The sequence below is a fragment of the Procambarus clarkii genome, chromosome 22 (genome assembly GCF_040958095.1).
Source record: "Procambarus clarkii isolate CNS0578487 chromosome 22, FALCON_Pclarkii_2.0, whole genome shotgun sequence".
In the NCBI taxonomy this organism is placed as follows: Eukaryota; Metazoa; Arthropoda; class Malacostraca; order Decapoda; family Cambaridae; genus Procambarus; species Procambarus clarkii.
In genome coordinates, this window is record NC_091171.1 from 45767264 (window position 1) to 45787492 (window position 20229).

At 40.2% G+C, this 20229-nt stretch overlaps 1 protein-coding gene across 1 annotated transcript in view; it reads right to left on the minus strand.

Annotated features, from left to right (window-relative positions):
• Positions 1-20229, minus strand: part of LOC138367567 (angiopoietin-1 receptor-like) — a 59246-nt gene that overhangs the window by 5700 nt on the left and 33317 nt on the right. Inside the window, exon 8 of the mRNA XM_069329267.1 lies at positions 1217-1324. Within this exon, the coding sequence (XP_069185368.1) occupies positions 1217-1324 (108 nt within the window). The remainder of the gene's footprint in view (positions 1-1216; positions 1325-20229) is intronic.

The following is a 20229-nucleotide window of genomic DNA, read 5'->3' on the forward strand; positions in this document are numbered from 1 at the left end:
TAGTATACAAAAATATCTCACCAAATATGTGAAAATCTACTTACGAATCAATCATTACAATATGCTAAATTAGAGTCCTCTTTGTGTCTATAGTCTCAGCTTCAGCTTAGATACATTTATGCATGAATACTCACATTAGCATATAATAAGGTAAGGTAATTATTAGGAGAACGTACTAAGCCATTACGACTATATAGCACTTTGAATGGATATGAGTATAAGGATTTAGGATAGGATGAGGAAAGGAATGGTGCCCAACTACTTGAACGGTCGGGGATTAAACGTCGACCTGCAAGAAGCGTGAGTGTCGCTCTACTGTCTATTTGAAGTGCATAGAATAAAGCACAATAAAAAATGGCAATAATCATGAGCATCATACACCAGACAACCGCCCTGAACACATGGATCAATATCAGTGAAGAGGAACAAATAAGACCATAGCAATAATGATGAATCAAAAACAAATGGCTTACTTTCACTGCGTCATGCATACGTCAGTTGTTCATAACTCAAATATAATGTTAAATGTGAAACAATAATAATAATAATAATAATAATAATAATAATAATAATAATAATAATAATAATAATAATCCAAAACAGATCAATACTCCAAGATTAACCTAGCTACATATACTCTACTACATACTAAATGGTTATAAACCAGTTCAAACTGTGAGGAATAACTCTCATACTGGGTGAGGTGGATATTATGAGGGGACTGTTACCTCATAACAACCAGAAATCTTCCTCACCACCACATTCATTACACCAATAAAGACGAGTCATATTCCTCAACGGGACTTTCACTACAACAGCTGCCTGATAATATGCTTAAATTTATTTTTGTATATTATATGTGGACCCTATTACCATGTAAAAAGTTTTTGATAAAATGAGAAGATATTAGATATGATATCAAATGATTTAGATGAAGACACCAAACTAGAAATATACCAATATACTGGTATACCACTGACGGGATGAGGATGCCTTCAACACTGAACAAGGTCTCCCTAGCCAAGGGTGAGGCTGTACCACGTGACACCTCTGCACATTAACTATTATACAACGCCCCGAACAGAACACAAATTGTAATTTATGCCATATCTCTCATCGAACTTTTCTTAAAATTAACTAAGCGAAATGAATGGGAAATTATTACATCCTAAATAACAAATAAAAGAAACTTCATAAACATAATGTAAAAACTTACGGCGAGGAGTTTGTATCACGGCCAAAACATCTGTAGCAGAAGTCCTTCCCAGACATCTTATAATTCGGATATTTTTATCTCTATGTCGTTGCAGGTGAACCCCGTTTCCTGCTAAATTTAAAACGAAAATCAAACTCTGAATAGGAAAAATGCCTACTTACTTTGTGGAGATTGGCAATTATTTTGTCCTTACCAATAAAGAAGTGCCATCCTTTAATGCAATATAAATAAAAATATTATGTTCCTTTGTTCAAAATCGCTAATCTCCGAAAGTTCTTCACGGATTGCTTTGAAATTTTCACACAACATTCCATTCGCATCAGAGCAGGGTTTTATATACATACTATATTGATGTCACGTCTGTGACGGAAAAAAAAACATGCTTTTTTGAAAAACTGTTTTACATGGGTTTTCAAATGAGGGAAATATTTGAAACCTCTTTACCGATTGCTTTGAAATTTTGACACAACGTTTCATTCGAATACACGCGTGGTTTTATATACCTGCTATATAGATGCCACACCCGTGACCAGTAAAAACATACTTTTTTAAAAACAGTACCATCTGTGGCACGTAATAGCAACACACGCTATACTAAATATGTTACGATTCCATTTCAATGTTTCCAATTTCACTGATAAATTGAATTTTCATAGATTTTGATTTATTTTAATTTTGAGTTATTATTTTGTGTGAAAGTGCATGGGAATTGAGCTGTGTTGTTTATCATCCGGTCGGCCGAGCGGACAGCACGCTCGACTTGTGATCCTGTGGTCCTGGGTTCGATCCCAGGCGCCGGCGAGAAACATTGGGCAGAGTTTCTTTCACCCTATGCCCCTGTTACCTAGCAGTAAAATAGGTACCTAGGTGTTAGTCAGCTGTCATGGGCTGCTTCCTGGGGGTGGAGGCCTGGTCGAGGACCGGGCCGCGGGGACACTAAAAATCCCCGAAATCATCTTAAGATAACCACCACATCACTTCCTTAAGAAGATAAGATACCAATCATTTCGTAAGTATAAGAATAGATGCCACACCTGTGACAGGGAATAACTTTTTTTTTAAGATTCAGCGCCATCTGTTGCATGTAAGAGCATCACATACTATACTAATTATGTTACGATTCCATTTCAATGTTTCCGGTTGCATTGACAAATTGAATTGTCATAGATTACCATTTATTTTAATTTTGATTAAATTATTTTGTGGCATTGCTTTGGAATTGAGCTGTGTTATTTATCAAACCGTTCATTTCGTGCATACAGTTTATTTTTTTATTTTTTCATTTCTTTCTTTAACTGTTTTTCTTATGTTTCAGTGATTGGAACATCAGATAATTTGATTACGCAAAGTAATCAGATCATTTGAGAATGCATCAGACGAGGGAGTGGAAAACGGTGGGGAGGACGAGAGAACGGGGGAGTTGGGGATGGTGGAGACAAGGGGAAAGGGAATGGAGAATGGTGGGGAGGACAAGGGGGATCAAAGGAGTGGGGGATTATGGGGGGGACGAGGGGACTGGGAAGAGGGGAATAGTTGGGAGGACAAGGGACGGGGGAGTGGGAGATGGTGGGGAGGACGAGGGGACAGGGGAGTGGGGAATGGTTGGGAGGACGAGGGGATTGGGGAGTGATGAATGTATGGGAGGACGAGGGGATAGGGGGGGAGGGGGAATGGCGGAGAGGACTGGGAGACAAGGGAAGATTGCTGTGGCACACACACACACACACACACACACACACACATATATATATATATATATATATATATATATATATATATATATATATATATATATATATATATATATATATATATATATATATATATATATATATGTCGTACCTAGTAGCCAGAACGCACTTCTCAGCCTACTATGCAAGGCCCGATTTGCCTAATAAGCCAAGTTTTCATGAATTAATTGTTTTTCGACTACCTAACCTACCTAACCTAACCTAACCTAACTTTTTCGGCTACCTAACCAAACCTAACCTATAAAGATAGGTTAGGTTAGGTTAGGTAGGGTTGGTTAGGTTCGGTCATATATCTACGTTAATTTTAACTCCAAAAAAAAAAATTGACCTCATACATAATGAAATGGGTAGCTTTATCATTTCATAAGAAAAAAATTAGAAAAAATATATTAATTCAGGAAAACTTGGTTTATTAGGCAAATCGGGCCTTGCATAGTAGGGCAAAAAGTGAGTTCTGGCTACTAGGTACGACATATATATATATATATATATATATATATATATATATATATATATATATATATATATATATATATATATATATATATATATATATATATACATATATATATATATATATATATATATATATATATATATATGTCGTACCTAGTAGCCAGAACGCACTTCTCAGCCTACTATGCAAGGCCCGATTTGCCTAATACGCCAAGTTTTCCTGAATTAATATATTTTCTCAAATTTTTTTCTTATGAAATGATAAAGCTACCAATTTCATTATGTATGAGGTTAATTTTTTTTTATTGGAGTTAAAATTAACGTAGATATATGACCGAACCTAACCAACCCTACCTAACCTAACCTAACCTATCTCTATAGGTTAGGTTGGGTTAGGTAGCCGAAAAAGTTAGGTTAGGTTAGGTAGGTTAGGTAGTCGAAAAATAATTAATTCATGAAAACTTGGCTTATTAGGCAAATCGGGCCTTGCATAGTAGGCTGAGAAGTGAGTTCTGGCTACTAGGTACGACATATATATATATATAAATATATATATATATATATATATATATATATAAATATATATATATATATATAAATATATATATATATATATATAAATTATATATATATATATAAATATATATATATATATATATATATATAAATATATATATATATATATATATATATATATATATATATATATATATATATATATATATATATATATATATATATATATATATATATATATATATATATATATATATATATATATATTATATATATATATATATATGTCGTACCTAGTAGCCAGAACGCACTTCTCAGCCTACTTTGCATGGCCCGATTTGCCTAATAAGCCAAGTTTTCCTGAATTAATATATTTTCTCAAAATTTTTTCTTATAAAATGATAAAGCTACCCATTTCATTATGTATGAGGTCAATTTTTTTTCATTTGAGTTAAAATTAACGTAGATATATGACTGAACCTAACCAACCCTACCTAACCTAACCTAACCTATCTCTATAGGTTAGGTTGGGTTATGTAGCCGAAAAAGTTAGGTTAGGTTAGGTTAGGTAGGTTCGGTAGTCGAAAAACAATTTATTCATGAAAACTTGGCTTATTAGGCAAATCGGGCCTTGCATAGTAGGCTGAGAAGTGAGTTCTGGCTACTAGGTACGACATATATATATATTATATATGTCGTACCTAGTAGCCAGAACGCACTTCTCAGCCTACTATACAAGGACCGATTTGCCTAATAAGCCAAGTTTTCATGAATTAATATATTTTCTCTAATTTTTTGCTTATGAAATGATAAAGCTACTCGTTTCATTATGTATGAGGTCCATTTTTTTCTATTGGAGTTAAAATTAACGTAGATATATGACCGAACCTAACCAACCCTACCTAACCTAACCTAACCTATCTTTATAGGTTAGGTTCGGTTAGGTAGCCGAAAAACGTAGGTTAGGTTAGGTTAGGTAGGTTAGGTAGTCGAAAAACAATTAATTCATGAAAACTAGGCTTATTAGGCAAATCGGGCCTTGCAAAGTAGGCTGAGAAGTGCGTTCTGGCTACTAGGTACGACATATATATATATAAATATATATATATATATATATATATATATATATATATATATATATATATATATATATATATATATATATATATATATATATATATATATATAAAAATATATATATATTATTAAATATGACCGAAAAAGTAAGATTAATAATTCTAATACGAATTTCTCAATCTTTCGTACATTTCGTTTCACTGTTGGAGGTAAATCAAAAATCAATTCTCCAAAATTCATTTTTATTTCTAGTCTGACGCGACACGAGCGCGTTTCGTAAAACTTATTACATTTTCAAAGACTTTAGTTCACAAATATACAACTGAATAGAACTTACGCATCTCCGATTTTATATCTACATTTAAGTGAGGTGGAAGGGGTGATGTGGCATTAACACAAGACAGAACAAGATGTGGTATTAATAGGGTATTAATTTCATCAACACAAGACAGAACAAGAGTATTAATAGGGTATTAATTTCATCAACACAAGACTGAACACGAAACAATGGATATTGAATAGAAGTGTTTGTAGAAAGCCTATTGGTCCATATTTCTTGATGCTTCTATATTGGAGCGGAGTCTTGAGGTGGGTAGAATATAGTTGTGCAATAATTGGCTGTTGATTGCTGGTGTTGACTTCTTGATGTGTAGTGCCTCGCAAACGTCAAGCCGCCTGCTATCGCTGTATCTATCGATGATTTCTGTGTTGTTTACTAGGATTTCTCTGGCGATGGTTTGGTTGTGGGAAGAGATTATATGTTCCTTAATGGAGCCCTGTTGCTTATGCATCGTTAAACGCCTAGAAAGAGATGTTGTTGTCTTGCCTATATACTGGGTTTTTTGGAGCTTACAGTCCCCAAGAGGGCATTTGAAGGCATAGACGACGTTAGTCTCTTTTAAAGCGTTCTGTTTTGTGTCTGGAGAGTTTCTCATGAGTAGGCTGGCCGTTTTTCTGGTTTTATAGTAAATCGTCAGTTGTATCCTCTGATTTTTGTCTGTAGGGATAACGTTTCTATTAACAATATCTTTCAGGACCCTTTCCTCTGTTTTATGAGCTGTGGAAAAGAAGTTCCTGTAAAATAGTCTAATAGGGGGTATAGGTGTTGTGTTGGTTGTCTCTTCAGAGGTTGCATGGCTTTTCACTTTCCTTCTTATGATGTCTTCGACGAAACCATTGGAGAAGCCGTTATTGACTAGGACCTGCCTTACCCTACAGAGTTCTTCGTCGACTTGCTTCCATTCTGAGCTGTGGCTGAGAGCACGGTCGACATATGCGTTAACAACACTCCTCTTGTACCTGTCTGGGCAGTCGCTGTTGGCATTTAGGCACATTCCTATGTTTGTTTCCTTAGTGTAGACTGCAGTGTGGAAACCTCCGCCCTTTTCCATGACTGTTACATCTAGAAAGGGCAGCTTCCCATCCTTTTCCATCTCGTAAGTGAAACGCAGCACGGAACTCTGCTCAAATGCCTCCTTCAGCTCCTGCAGATGTCTGACATCAGGTACCTGTGTAAAAATGTCGTCAACATACCTGCAGTATATGGCCGGTTTCAAGTTCATGTCGACTAAGACTTTTTGCTCGATGGTACCCATGTAGAAGTTTGCAAACAGGACACCTAGGGGAGAACCCATGGCGACCCCATCTACTTGCTTATACATGTGCCCATCCGGGCTCAAGAAGGGTGCCTCTTTAGTACAAGCTTGGAGTAGTTTCCTCAGAATATTTTCTGGTATGTCAAGAGGAGTACAGGCTGGATCACGATACACTCTGTCGGCTATCATTCCGATTGTCTCGTCCACAGGTACGTTGGTAAACAGCGATTCTACGTCCAACGAGGCTCTTATCCCTGTGGCCCGTGTGCCCCGCAGTAAGTCAACAAATTCCTTTGGAGACTTCAGGCTGAAGGCGCAAGGAACATAAGGAGTCAGCAGGCCGTTGAGTCGCTTCGCCAGTCTGTACGTGGGTGTGGGTATCTGGCTAATGATTGGCCGAAGTGGGTTTCCAGGCTTGTGCGTCTTGACATTTCCATACGCATATCCAGGTTTATATTCCCCAATGATCTTTGGCAGGTGGAGTCCGGATTTCTTGGCGTTCACAGTTTCGATCAGTTTGTTGACCTTTGCTTTTAATTCGGCTGTAGTGTCCTTCGTTACCCTTTGGAACTTAGTTTGGTCAGAGAGTATGATGTTCATTTTCGCCAGATATTCGTCTTTTTTAAGAATGACATATATTGGCGATTTGTCACCTCTCCTGACAACTATTTCCTTGTTCTCACGAAGGCTTTTAGCTGCCGCTTTAAGCTCGGGGGACAGTATGGTGCTTCTGTAGTTGCCTCGATTCTTTCCTCCTTCTGCAATAAGTTCTGCTTGTAAGGTATCTTTGGTAGTGACCTTCTTTTGTGTCTCGAGGTCGAATATGTCGTCCAACAGAATTTCCAACTCTACTTTCCGGGCCATCTCACTCGGTCTGGACATAACATGACAGTTCATGCCCAGATTTAGGAGAATGACTTGGTCCTCAGTGAGGTTAATTCCTGCAAGTCCTTCCTTGGTCCTCACTGAGGACCAAGTCACTCCTAAATCTGGGCATAAACTGTCATGTTATGTCCAGACCGAGTGAGATGGCCCGGAAAGTAGAGTTGGAAATTCTGTTGGACGACATATTCGACCTCGAGACACAAAAGAAGGTCACTACCAAAGATACCTTACAAGCAGAACTTATTGCAGAAGGAGAAAAGAATCGAGGCAACTACAGAAGCACCATACTGTCCCCCGAGCTTAAAGCGGCAGCTAAAAGCCTTCGTGAGAACAAGGAAATAGTTGTCAGGAGAGGTGACAAATCGCCAATATATGTCATTCTTAAAAAAGACGAATATCTGGCGAAAATGAACATCATACTCTCTGACCAAACTAAGTTCCAAAGGGTAACGAAGGACACTACAGCCGAATTAAAAGCAAAGGTCAACAAACTGATCGAAACTGTGAACGCCAAGAAATCCGGACTCCACCTGCCAAAGATCATTGGGGAATATAAACCTGGATATGCGTATGGAAATGTCAAGACGCACAAGCCTGGAAACCCACTTCGGCCAATCATTAGCCAGATACCCACACCCACGTACAGACTGGCGAAGCGACTCAACGGCCTGCTGACTCCTTATGTTCCTTGCGCCTTCAGCCTGAAGTCTCCAAAGGAATTTGTTGACTTACTGCGGGGCACACGGGCCACAGGGATAAGAGCCTCGTTGGACGTAGAATCGCTGTTTACCAACGTACCTGTGGACGAGACAATCGGAATGATAGCCGACAGAGTGTATCGTGATCCAGCCTGTACTCCTCTTGACATACCAGAAAATATTCTGAGGAAACTACTCCAAGCTTGTACTAAAGAGGCACCCTTCTTGAGCCCGGATGGGCACATGTATAAGCAAGTAGATGGGGTCGCCATGGGTTCTCCCCTAGGTGTCCTGTTTGCAAACTTCTACATGGGTACCATCGAGCAAAAAGTCTTAGTCGACATGTACTTGAAACCGGCCATATACTGCAGGTATGTTGACGACATTTTTACACAGGTACCTGATGTCAGACATCTGCAGGAGCTGAAGGAGGCATTTGAGCAGAGTTCCGTGCTGCGTTTCACTTACGAGATGGAAAAGGATGGGAAGCTGCCCTTTCTAGATGTAACAGTCATGGAAAAGGGCGGAGGTTTCCACACTGCAGTCTACACTAAGGAAACAAACATAGGAATGTGCCTAAATGCCAACAGCGACTGCCCAGACAGGTACAAGAGGAGTGCTGTTAACGCATATGTCGACCGTGCTCTCAGCCACAGCTCAGAATGGAAGCAAGTCGACGAAGAACTCTGTAGGGTAAGGCAGGTCCTAGTCAATAACGGCTTCTCCAATGGTTTCGTTGAAGACATCATAAGAAGGAAAGTGAAAAGCCATGCAACCTCTGAAGAGACAACCAACACAACACCTATACCCCCTATTAGACTATTTTACAGGAACTTCTTTTCCACAGCTCATAAAACGGAGGAAAGGGTCCTGAAAGATATTGTTAATAGAAACGTTATCCCTACAGACAAAAATCAGAGGATACAACTGACGATTTACTATAAAACCAGAAAAACGGCCAGCCTACTCATGAGAAACTCTCCAGACACAAAACAGAACGCTTTAAAAGAGACTAACGTCGTCTATGCCTTCAAATGCCCTCTTGGGGACTGTAAGCTCCAAAAAACCCAGTATATAGGCAAGACAACAACATCTCTTTCTAGGCGTTTAACGATGCATAAGCAACAGGGCTCCATTAAGGAACATATAATCTCTTCCCACAACCAAACCATCGCCAGAGAAATCCTAGTAAACAACACAGAAATCATCGATAGATACAGCGATAGCAGGCGGCTTGACGTTTGCGAGGCACTACACATCAAGAAGTCAACACCAGCAATCAACAGCCAATTATTGCACAACTATATTCTACCCACCTCAAGACTCCGCTCCAATATAGAAGCATCAAGAAATATGGACCAATAGGCTTTCTACAAACACTTCTATTCAATATCCATTGTTTCGTGTTCAGTCTTGTGTTGATGAAATTAATACCCTATTAATACTCTTGTTCTGTCTTGTGTTGATGAAATTAATACCCTATTAATACCACATCTTGTTCTGTCTTGTGTTAATGCCACATCACCCCTTCCACCTCACTCAAATGTAGATATAAAATCGGAGATGCGTAAGTTGTATTCAGTTGTGTATTTGTGAACTAAAGTCTTTGAAAATGTAATAAGTTTTACGAAACGCGCTCGTGTCGCGTCAGACTAGAAATAAAAATGAATTTTGGAGAATTGATTTTTGATTTACCTCCAACAGTGAAACGAAATGTACGAAAGATTGAGAAAATTCGTGTTAGAATTATTAATCTTACTTTTTCGGTCATATTTAATAATATATGTCTACAGGAAAGACTGCTACCAAAATATACTAATATATATATATATATATATATATATATATATATATATATATATATATATATATATATATATATATATATAAAATTACCCTGTCTCCGTGTCCTCCCTACAAATTCCACCCCCCCCTCCCCCTTCCCCTCATTCTCCCAACCATTCCTTTTTCCCCCGCCCCCTCGTCCTCCCATCCATTCCTCACTTCACCGTCCCTTTTTCCTTCCCCATCATCCCACACTCCATCATCACCACGTCCTCCCCACTATATGCCACTCCTCCGTCCCCTCGTCCTCCCTACCATTCCCCCCTCCCCATCCCCTCATCCTCCCCACCATCCCCCACTCACGCCCCCTAGTCCTTCCCACCATTCCCCACTCCGTCCTCTGATGATTAAATGATCTGATGTTCCCATCACAAAATTGGGAACGTCAAATGATCTGGAGCTAGATTCACGAAGAAGTTACGCAAACAATTACTGACCTGAACATCTTTTCTCAATCTTTGGTGGCTTTGTTTACAAATATTAAACTGTTAATGAGCTCCGAAGCACCAGGAGGCTGTTTATAACAATAAAAACAGTTGATTGGCAAGTTTTCAGGCTTGTAAACTGTTTAATAAATGTAACCAAAGCCATCGAAGATTGAGGAACGATGTACACGTTCGTAAGTACTTGCGTAACTGCTTCGTGAATCTGGCCCCCAGCTGTTCCCATCACAGTTCAAAATGTGGGATATTTGGGGCTTGATTCTGATTATTTAAGTATTAATGTAGTAAATTAAATTACGAAGGACCACCCGCTTTTAAAAGTAAAGAGGGAAACTGAGAATTTCTGATCATTAGATAATTTCTAGATGAAACCAGTGACTATGGATAAAACTAGAAAGCATGATCATAATAATAATTAATGGGCTGTATTATTAAATGAAACAAACCTCAAACACCTACATTGGGGGGTTATTACTGGAGGTAAGTACGTCCAGGAATTAGTGTGGTTCGTTCACTAATTCAATTAATAATAATCTAAGCCTATAAGATAATGTTGAAACTAATCTTATTAGCATAGAGAGGAATATAAAATATGAGTATAATAATGAATTACAGTAAATCACACATTAATCTCAAAGCACTCTGCACAAATTAATTGCAAAGGAATGGAAAAAAGGGAAATAAATCTTAGCTTGACGAAGATTCCTTTAGTAAGCCATAGAAGTCCTCTTATTCTCCAGACTCGGTACACTAACGAGTTGAACGGGCTAACATGGATGAAGGCAACATGAGGAATTCTTCTCTCGTGCTGCAAGATAAATAATTTCCAGTAGCAATTGATTTAACTACTCAATTTATATTCAAGAATATTAAGAATTTACAGATGACCAATTTAATCACCTGTTATTAGGTGTTATCACGCTGCTTAACGAACAATCACCCTGCTATTATCACACTTCTACCTGATGCATCAAATAAAAGAATACTTAGCTGTGGGCACTGTATAAGTATAAAGATTGCCGTATTTCGCATCCCAGGCTCCGGTGAACCTATCCTGGATAGTGATGCGCTTCAGCTGGCTGAACACGTGTCGTCAGGAACCAAGTCAAAGGGCTCCTTATTTAACACCAGCACTAGTTGAAGATATTATCTGCAAGGTTGTTCACGCCTCACAGTGGCGGCTTTCATCTGTGGATGGATAACACCTGCCCTATTTGCTGGGCAATGGCGTATTCTTATGAGTACGGTAAGCGCAGCTCTGCTTCCTTTCGGTTCTGCACGTGTCCGCGTACTGAGGAGGATGGCGTCCCTCAAACCCATGCCGAGTCGGCGTTCATACAACAAATTATTGTCTCGAACATTAATATTTCTCGCATTTGCGCTTGAAACGTTAAAGACTGGACGGGTTTATTATTTAGAGGAACAAAATATTATTATTTACCAATTTAAGAATAGTAAATATATAAGGGAGAGGAATTAATGTCTCCCCATGGCATTCATTGATGACGTTAACTCTATCACGAGGTAGACACTATGATTCTAACGTTCTATTCGGCTTTTAGTTAGAGAACAATTCGTCTGCAATTAGTTGTCATACAGAATGCTTTAATTATGGAGAATCGAATATAATTCTCACATACATTGGATATAATGTGTTTACTGTAAGGAAATCTGACGCAATACTGGCGTCAGGTGACGTGAGAATTCTAGCCTAATGCACAGATGAATTATTAGTACATGAGAATTCTACGAATTGTTAATTTTACTTACTACAATATTTAGTAGGGTTAGTAATAAGTAATGAGAAAACAACAATGTTGTATTCGGTGTTGGAAATATCCAACACAAAAAACGAAATGAAAAATAATGAAAAAATAAAAAAATGAACTATGCTCACGAAATGAATGGTATGGTAAACAAAACAGCTTAATTCTAATGCAATGTCACACAAAATAATTAAATCAAAATGAAAATAAATCGAAATTTATGAAAATTCAATTTACCAATCAAATCGGAAACATTGAAATGGAATCATAACATACAGTATTTAGTTTAGCATGTGTTGGGCTTATGTGCAGCAGACAGTGCTGTTTTTCTAAAACGCATGTTTTTACCTATTTGAATTCAATGTTGTGTCAAAATTTCAAAGCAATCGGTAAAGAGACATTGAAGATTTCCCTCACATGAAAATCACAGTTTTTAAAAGAAGCATGTTTTTTTTTTTTACCGTCATAGACGTGACATCTATATTGTATGTATTAAAAACCTGCTCTGATGCAAATGGAACATTGTGTGAAAATTTCAAAGCAATCGATGAAGAACTTTTGGAGATTAGCAATTATGAACAAACGAACATTTCCATTTTTATTTATATAGATAGCGTGAGTTGCTCTTACGTGCAACAGACGGCGTTGTTTCTTAAAAAAAGAATGTTTTTACCTGTCACAGGTGGCATCTATACTTATACTTACGAAATAAATGGTATGGTAAACAACACAGCTCAATTCCAACGTAATGTCACAAAATAATTAAATCAAAATGAAAATAATCTATGAAAATTCCATTTATCAATGCAATCGGATACATTGAAATGGAATCATAACATATTTAGTATAGTGTGTGTGTGTGTATGTGTTACTATTACGTGCAACAGATGGTGTTTTTTTTTTTAAAGAAGCATGTTTCTACCTGTCACAGGTGTGGCATCTATGTAGTAAGTACAGTATATAAAAACATGTGCGTATTCGAATGGAACGTTGTGTCAAAATTTCAAAACAATTGGTGAAGAACATTCGGAGATTAAAGCGTGTGTTACTCTTACATCCAATAGATGGTGCTGTTTTTTTTTTTAAACATGTTTTTTCCTGTCACAGGTGAGGCATGTATATAGTACGTATATAAAAACACGCACCTATACGAATGCAACGTTGTGTCAAAATTTCAAAGTAATCGGAAAAGAGATTTCGAAGCTTTCCCTCACAAGAAAAACACATAAAAACTGTTTTTTAAACAATCATGTTTTTTGCCTTCACAGACATGCCATCTGTATAGTATGTATTTAAAAACCTGCTCGGATGGGAATGGAACGATGTGTGAAAATTTCAAAGCAATCGGTGAAGAACTTTCGGGGATTAACGAATATGAACAAACGAACATTTCCATTTTTATTTATATAGATTATCCTCAATTTAATTTCACTGACCACACCTATTGTTGTCCCTAATACACAATATCGTCAACCTTTGTATTTATAGAGAGGGTATCATTAAGATACCTATACAATATGTAAGCGATTATCAAAAAGAAGGCACCAAGGCAACAACGACCCGGTCAATGGTTGTTGGTTGCAGAATGAATGATTGGGTAGAAATTTGAATAAGGAATCCTCTTTTGGGAAATATGACAAGTGTGGATGACCTCCTTAGCAGTAGTACCAACACATTCATTTAAAATAACACTAATATGGCTTGAATCCAGCAAAATTCAATTATATAAAATCTGCTGGAGATAAACAGCCAATAATGGGTTTTGCCCACTATGGGAAGCAAAATGTTAAATGTCTCCAAATCATCCGAGGAAGAGATGTGTGAACAGTATTGGTGGAGACATAAGATTTTCATCTCTAACATTTCACTGTATGTATGGCGCTATGGGCCACCGCATTTGCCTTCCGAAACAAAATAAAAGTAAGTAATTACCATAAGAAGGCACCAAACCGGGAAGGCTATGTAGCACCATCAAATGTGCGGGATAATCAGAGGGTGCTAAATATCACAAAGGATGCCAATATGAGAACAGAAACGCATAAGGCAAACGATATCAAAAGTATGCAAGTCACCAAGAATACTATCAAGAGACAAGCGACCGCGGGGGACGGTCGGAAAAAACAAGACACACGCTCGTTCCGGAAGTCAGGACATTCAACAAGGATATGCATGACTGTAAGAATGACAATGCATTTAGAACGCAGGGCAGCGTTCCATCAAGTGACCATGAGTTAAGCGAGTATGGCCAATACGCAACCTCACCAGAGCCGTTTCCCATCGCCGGTTACGGTGGTAGGAGGACGGCCAAGAGGACACATAACTTTTAAGAGTACGTAGTTTGTTACCAGTAACAGACGACCAACAAGCCTGCCAACGGGTAAGGATGAAGGAATGGATAACCGGGTAAAAGTCGGAATAAGGAATACCTTTACGAGAGATCGGACAAGAGCAACAGCTTCCCTGGTGGCAGCATCCGCACTCTCATTTAAAGAGACACCAATATGGCTGGGAACCCAACAAAACTCAACCGACTTAAATTTACTGTGAATAAGAAACAGCCAATGCTGGATCTCGAGAACCACTGGATGATCTGGATTAAAGAATCCAAGAGCCATGAGGGCACTGCGAGAGTCAACAACAACTACAAAGGAAGATTAACAACGAGAAAGCAGGAGACGAGGAGCATAGAGAATAGCATAAAGCTCCACTGTGAAGATGCTAGTCTCCAGAGGTAAGCGACACATATAAGTGCCATCAGGAAAAACAACAGAGTAGCCAACACAGTCAGCAGACTTAGACCAATCGGTGAAGACGGAAACGGAGTGGGAGTGAGAAGAAAAAGGCTCAAGGAAAAGGCGTTTTAGAACCGTAGGAGGGGTAAAAGCTTTAGTGATGAGGGTCAAGGATGTACAAAACTGCGGAAGGGGGACTCTCCACGAGGGCAAAGAAAGAACGACACGAGGAGAAATATGAAATACGAACGGAAAGAGAATCCTGTAAGCGAGATAACAGGACAGAGAGAGAGGTGGTAAAGAGGAACAGGGAACCGCAGGAGGGGTAAATGTTAAAGCACGACAGAGGCGAGAGGAAGAATGATGCAAGGACCACACAAGATAGTGAAGACAATAGCGATCACGGCGGTCCTGGAGAGATAGGAAGCCAGTATCAACATAAAAGCTGAGGACGGGAGTCGAACAAAAGGCACCAGAACTGAGGCGCAACCCAGTATGGTGGTGAACAGAAGAAGGAGAAGCAGACGAGTAAGCAGGGCAACCATAATCGAGCTTAGACAGGACGAGAGAGGAATGTAAAGCAAGAAGAGTGCGCCTATCCGCTCCCCAAGAAGTATGGGACAATACCCGAAGGAGGGTAAGGACCTTAGAGCACTCAACACGAAGGTAAGAGATATGGAGAGACCAAGACAAACGAGTGTCAAAGAATAACCCCACAAGCTTTGCGGAATCTTTGTACTCAAGGGGATGACAATAAAGTGACAAAGAGGGACGAAGAATGACCCGTTTCCGAGTAAAAGTCATGGCACAAGTCTTAGCAGTAGGGAACTTGAAACCATAATCAGTGGCCCAAGACGACACGGCATCAATTGCAAGTTAAGTCGGCGTTGAAGGAGAGGCAAACCATCACCCTGACAGCAAAGGGTAAGATCATTGAGGGCAACCAGAAAAACAGTAGTGCATAGAACACTACCCAGGGGCACACCTTCGTATTGCTGAAAAGAGGCAGAGAGCGGTACCAAGACTTGCCCGAAAGGAACGAGAGAGGAAGCTGCGGAGAAGGAGAGGGAGAAGACCACGAAGGCCAAAAGAATGAAGCTGGGATAGAATGATATCAACAAGTGGTGTCGTAAGCCTTTTCCAGGTCAAAAAGGACGGCAACAACGGTGGTCTTCGCAGCAAAAGCAGTACAAATATAGACCTCCAAATTCACCAGGACATCTGTTGTGCTGCGGCACTTGCGGAAACCAAATTGAGAAGGGGCGAGGTGATGGTGTTCCAAGAACCACATCAAACGAAGGTTAACCATACATACACAGAGTTTGTAGACACAACTTGTGAGGGCAATAGGGCGAAAGTCCTTAGGGGATGTTCCCAGAGACCCTGATTTGCGAACAGGGAGGATAACGGCATTGAGCCAGTCCTCAGGGACTGACGACGACTCCCAGATCCGATTATACAGACTCAGTAAATACTGAGACGTGCACAGAGAGAGATGGCGAAGCATCTTATAATGAATGCCATCGGAGCCCGCCGCCGTAGAACCGCAGAGGGCCAGGGCAGACCGAAGTTCAGAGAGAGAGAGAGAGAGAGAAGGGATCATTATAGGGAAGGCAAAGATGAGTACAGAAATCCAAAGGACGAAACAAAATACGACCCAAGACGACACGGCATCAATTGCAAGTTAAGTCGGCGTTGAAGGAGAGGCAAACCATCACCCTGACAGCAAAGGGTAAGATCATCGACATAGGGAGCGGAGAAGACGCCTGAAGGAAGAGAGGAAAGAAAACCATTGAGGGCAACCAGAAAAAGAGTAGTGCATAGAACACTACCCAGGGGCACACGTTCGTATTGCTGAAAAGAGGCAGAGAGAGCGGTACCAAGACTTGCCCGAAAGGAACGAGAGAGGAAGCTGCGGAGAAAGAGAGGGAGAAGACCACGAAGGCCAAAAGAATGAAGCTGGGATAGAATGATATCGACAAGTGGTGTCGTAAGCCTTTTCCAGGTCAAAAAGGACGGCAACAACGGAGGTCTTCGCAGCAAAAGCAGTACAAATATAGACCTCCAAATTCACCAGGACATCTGTTGTGCTACGGCACTTGCGGAAACCAAATTGAGAAGGGGCGAGTTGATGTTGTTCCAAGAACCACATCAAACGAAGGTTAACCATACATACACAGAGTTTGTAGACACAACTTGTGAGGGCAATAGGGCGAAAGTCCTTAGGGGATGTTCCCAGAGACCCTGATTTGCAAACAGGGAGGACAACGGCATCGAGCCAGTCCTCAGGGACTGACGACGACTCCCAGATCAGATTATACAGACTCAGTAAATACTGAGACGTGCACAGAGAGAGATGGCGAAGCATCTTATAATGAATGCCATCGGAGCCCGCCGCCGTAGAACCGTAGAGGGCCAGGGCAGACCGAAGTTCAGAAAGTGAGAGAGAGAGAGAGAGAAGGGATCATTATAGGGAAGGCGAAGATGAGTACAGAAATCCAAAGGACGAAACAAAATAGAAGAAACAATCGTTTGTCAGAGACTTTTCTAGGATGCCGGCTTACAGCATTCAGCGCAAGTACAGTCTGAATTCCACAAGGGAACACAGTTTTTAATGCCGTGGGAAGTATAATGAGTAACAGCGGAGTGCAGCATAAAAAGGAGAGCTAGAGAAAGGCAGATCAGACAGGTTGGGAAAAGCGGAGTGTGTAAAGATTCCTGTCCGACTCACCAGACCAGCACCTAGGAAAGGGAGGGGGGGGGGGGGGGGAGCAGAAAGAAAACAGAATTATGAGGATGGGTAAATGGTGACAATTATGGAGGACATCGAGGATCGTCCACATTAGGTCTACATTAACGAAAAATGAGCAGAAAGAAAGATCAACACAGGAAAGTAAGTAAATATCAAAGAAGGCACCAAACCGGGAAGGCTATGTAGCACCATCAAATATGCAGGATAATCAGAGGGCACTAAACATCACTGAGGATGCCAATATGAGAACAGAAACGCATAAGGCGAACAATATCAAAAGTATCCGATTCACCAAGAATTCTATCGAGGGACAAGTGACCACGGGAGACGGTCGGAAAGCAAGACACACGCTCGTCCTGGAAGTCAGGACATTCAACAAGAATATTCACAACTGTAAGAGGGACAATGTAGTTAAGACAATATGGAGCAAGACAGTGCTCCATTAAGTGTACATGAGTTAAGAGCATATGACCAATGCACATCCTTGCCAGAGCCGTTTCCCACCGTCGGTTACGGTGATAGGAGGAAGGCCACAGGGACACACTACTATTAAGAGTACGCAGTTTGTTACCAGTAACAGAAGACCAACAACCCTGCCAACGGCAAGGATGGAGGAATAAATAACTGGGTAAAAGTCAGAATAAGGAATACCTTTACTGGAGATGGGACAAGTGCGGATAGCTTCTTTAGTGGCAGCGTCCGCACTCTCATTTAAAGAGACACCAATATGGCTGGAAACCCAGCAAAACTCAGCTGTCTTAAATCTACTAGAGATAAGAAACAGCCAATGTTGAATCTCTACTACCACCAGATAGACTGGATTAAAGGACTCCAAAGCCATGAGGGCACTGTGAGAGTCAACTATAATAACAAAGGAGGATTCCCAGTGAGAAAGCAGATGAAGAGCATAGAGAACAGCATAAAGTTCTGCCGTGAAGATGCTGTTCTCTGGAGGCAGGCGACACATACTGGCTGGAAACCCAGCAAAACTCAGCTGTCTTAAATCTACTAGAGATAAGAAACAGCCAATGTTGAATCTCTACTACCACCAGATAGACTGGATTAAAGGACTCCAAAGCCATGAGGGCACTGTGAGAGTCAACTATAATAACAAAGGAGGATTCCCAGTGAGAAAGCAGATGAAGAGCATAGAGAACAGCATAAAGTTCTGCCGTGAAGATGCTGTTCTCTGGAGGCAGGCGACACATACAGGTGTGGTCAGGAAAAACAAGAGTAGCCTACACCGTCTGCAGACTTAGGACCCATCGGTGAAGATGGAAATGGAGCGGGAGTGTGAAGAAAAGCGTTCAAGTAAAAGGAGTTTCAGAACTGATGGAGGGGTACAAGCTTTAGAGCTGTGGGTCAGGGATTTACAATATTTAGGAATGGGGACCCTCCATGGGGGCAAGGACGGAACAACAGGAGAAATATTAGTAATAGAAACATGCCTAAACTTTTGGGGTTGACCTTTGACACTCGTCTTGGTCACCCCATCTCTCTCATTTCCGTGTTGAATGCTCAAAAGCCCTTACCTTATTAAGTCATGTCCCGTGCTTCTGACAGCTGATAGACATATGCTCCTTTATTTGCACTTCTCTCCCATGCTTTATTTGCACTTCTCTCCCATGCTGTCTGAATTCGCTTATGGCTGCCCCAACTATCCCTCTGCCTCTTCCTCAACCCTGCAGTCTTGATGCTCTTTAGTATAATGTGTATGCTTCGGTTCTGGTACCTTTCATTCATCCCTTTCCTAAAAGCTTGTATATTGAAATCGGTGTCCTGTCTCTACAGGATCGTCGCGATCGTTACTGCCTTCGTTCCTAAACATGATTCCTGCAACATCCTCATTCTCGCTTACATCGGGCTTTGACTGTTATCCCTCTGGAGGGTTCTGGTCCCCTCTCACCACCTACCTTTTCCTGTAAGTATGACTCACTTGCAAGATTCCTTCTCGGCTCACGTTTACAATCTCTCTCTTAGACCCCCATGGACTGTCCCACTTGCAAAGTTTTGTAAGGTGAAGGCTTCTAACCATCCTACTGTTATGAAATGCGTCTTCCTTGGACATTTTTCTATGTAATTACACTCCATTGCACTATTCACAGATAGGTCAAAGTCTGCCAACGGTGGTGGGTCTAAACTTTTAGACCCACCACCGGTCTAAAAGTTTAGACCGGTGGTGGGTCTGATAGGTCTAAACTTTTAGAAATCAAAAAAGAACCAAAGTATAACAATATATTATTTGAGATTTGAATTTTAGTAAAATATATTGGTCATTTAAAGTAAGAAATCGAGGCAGGAGTGTTTGGAGATGACCGAAGACTGTTTCCCAACACAGTTGGTTACAGAACCTAACAGGACTAACAACATTCTCGTGTTAATGCTGGATAACAAAAACAGATGATCAATTCTAATAAAAGTTTGGGTTCGTTCTCGACGTACAATCGAGAATTCCGGGTTCGAATACCAATCGGGACGATAGCCCATCCTCCAAACA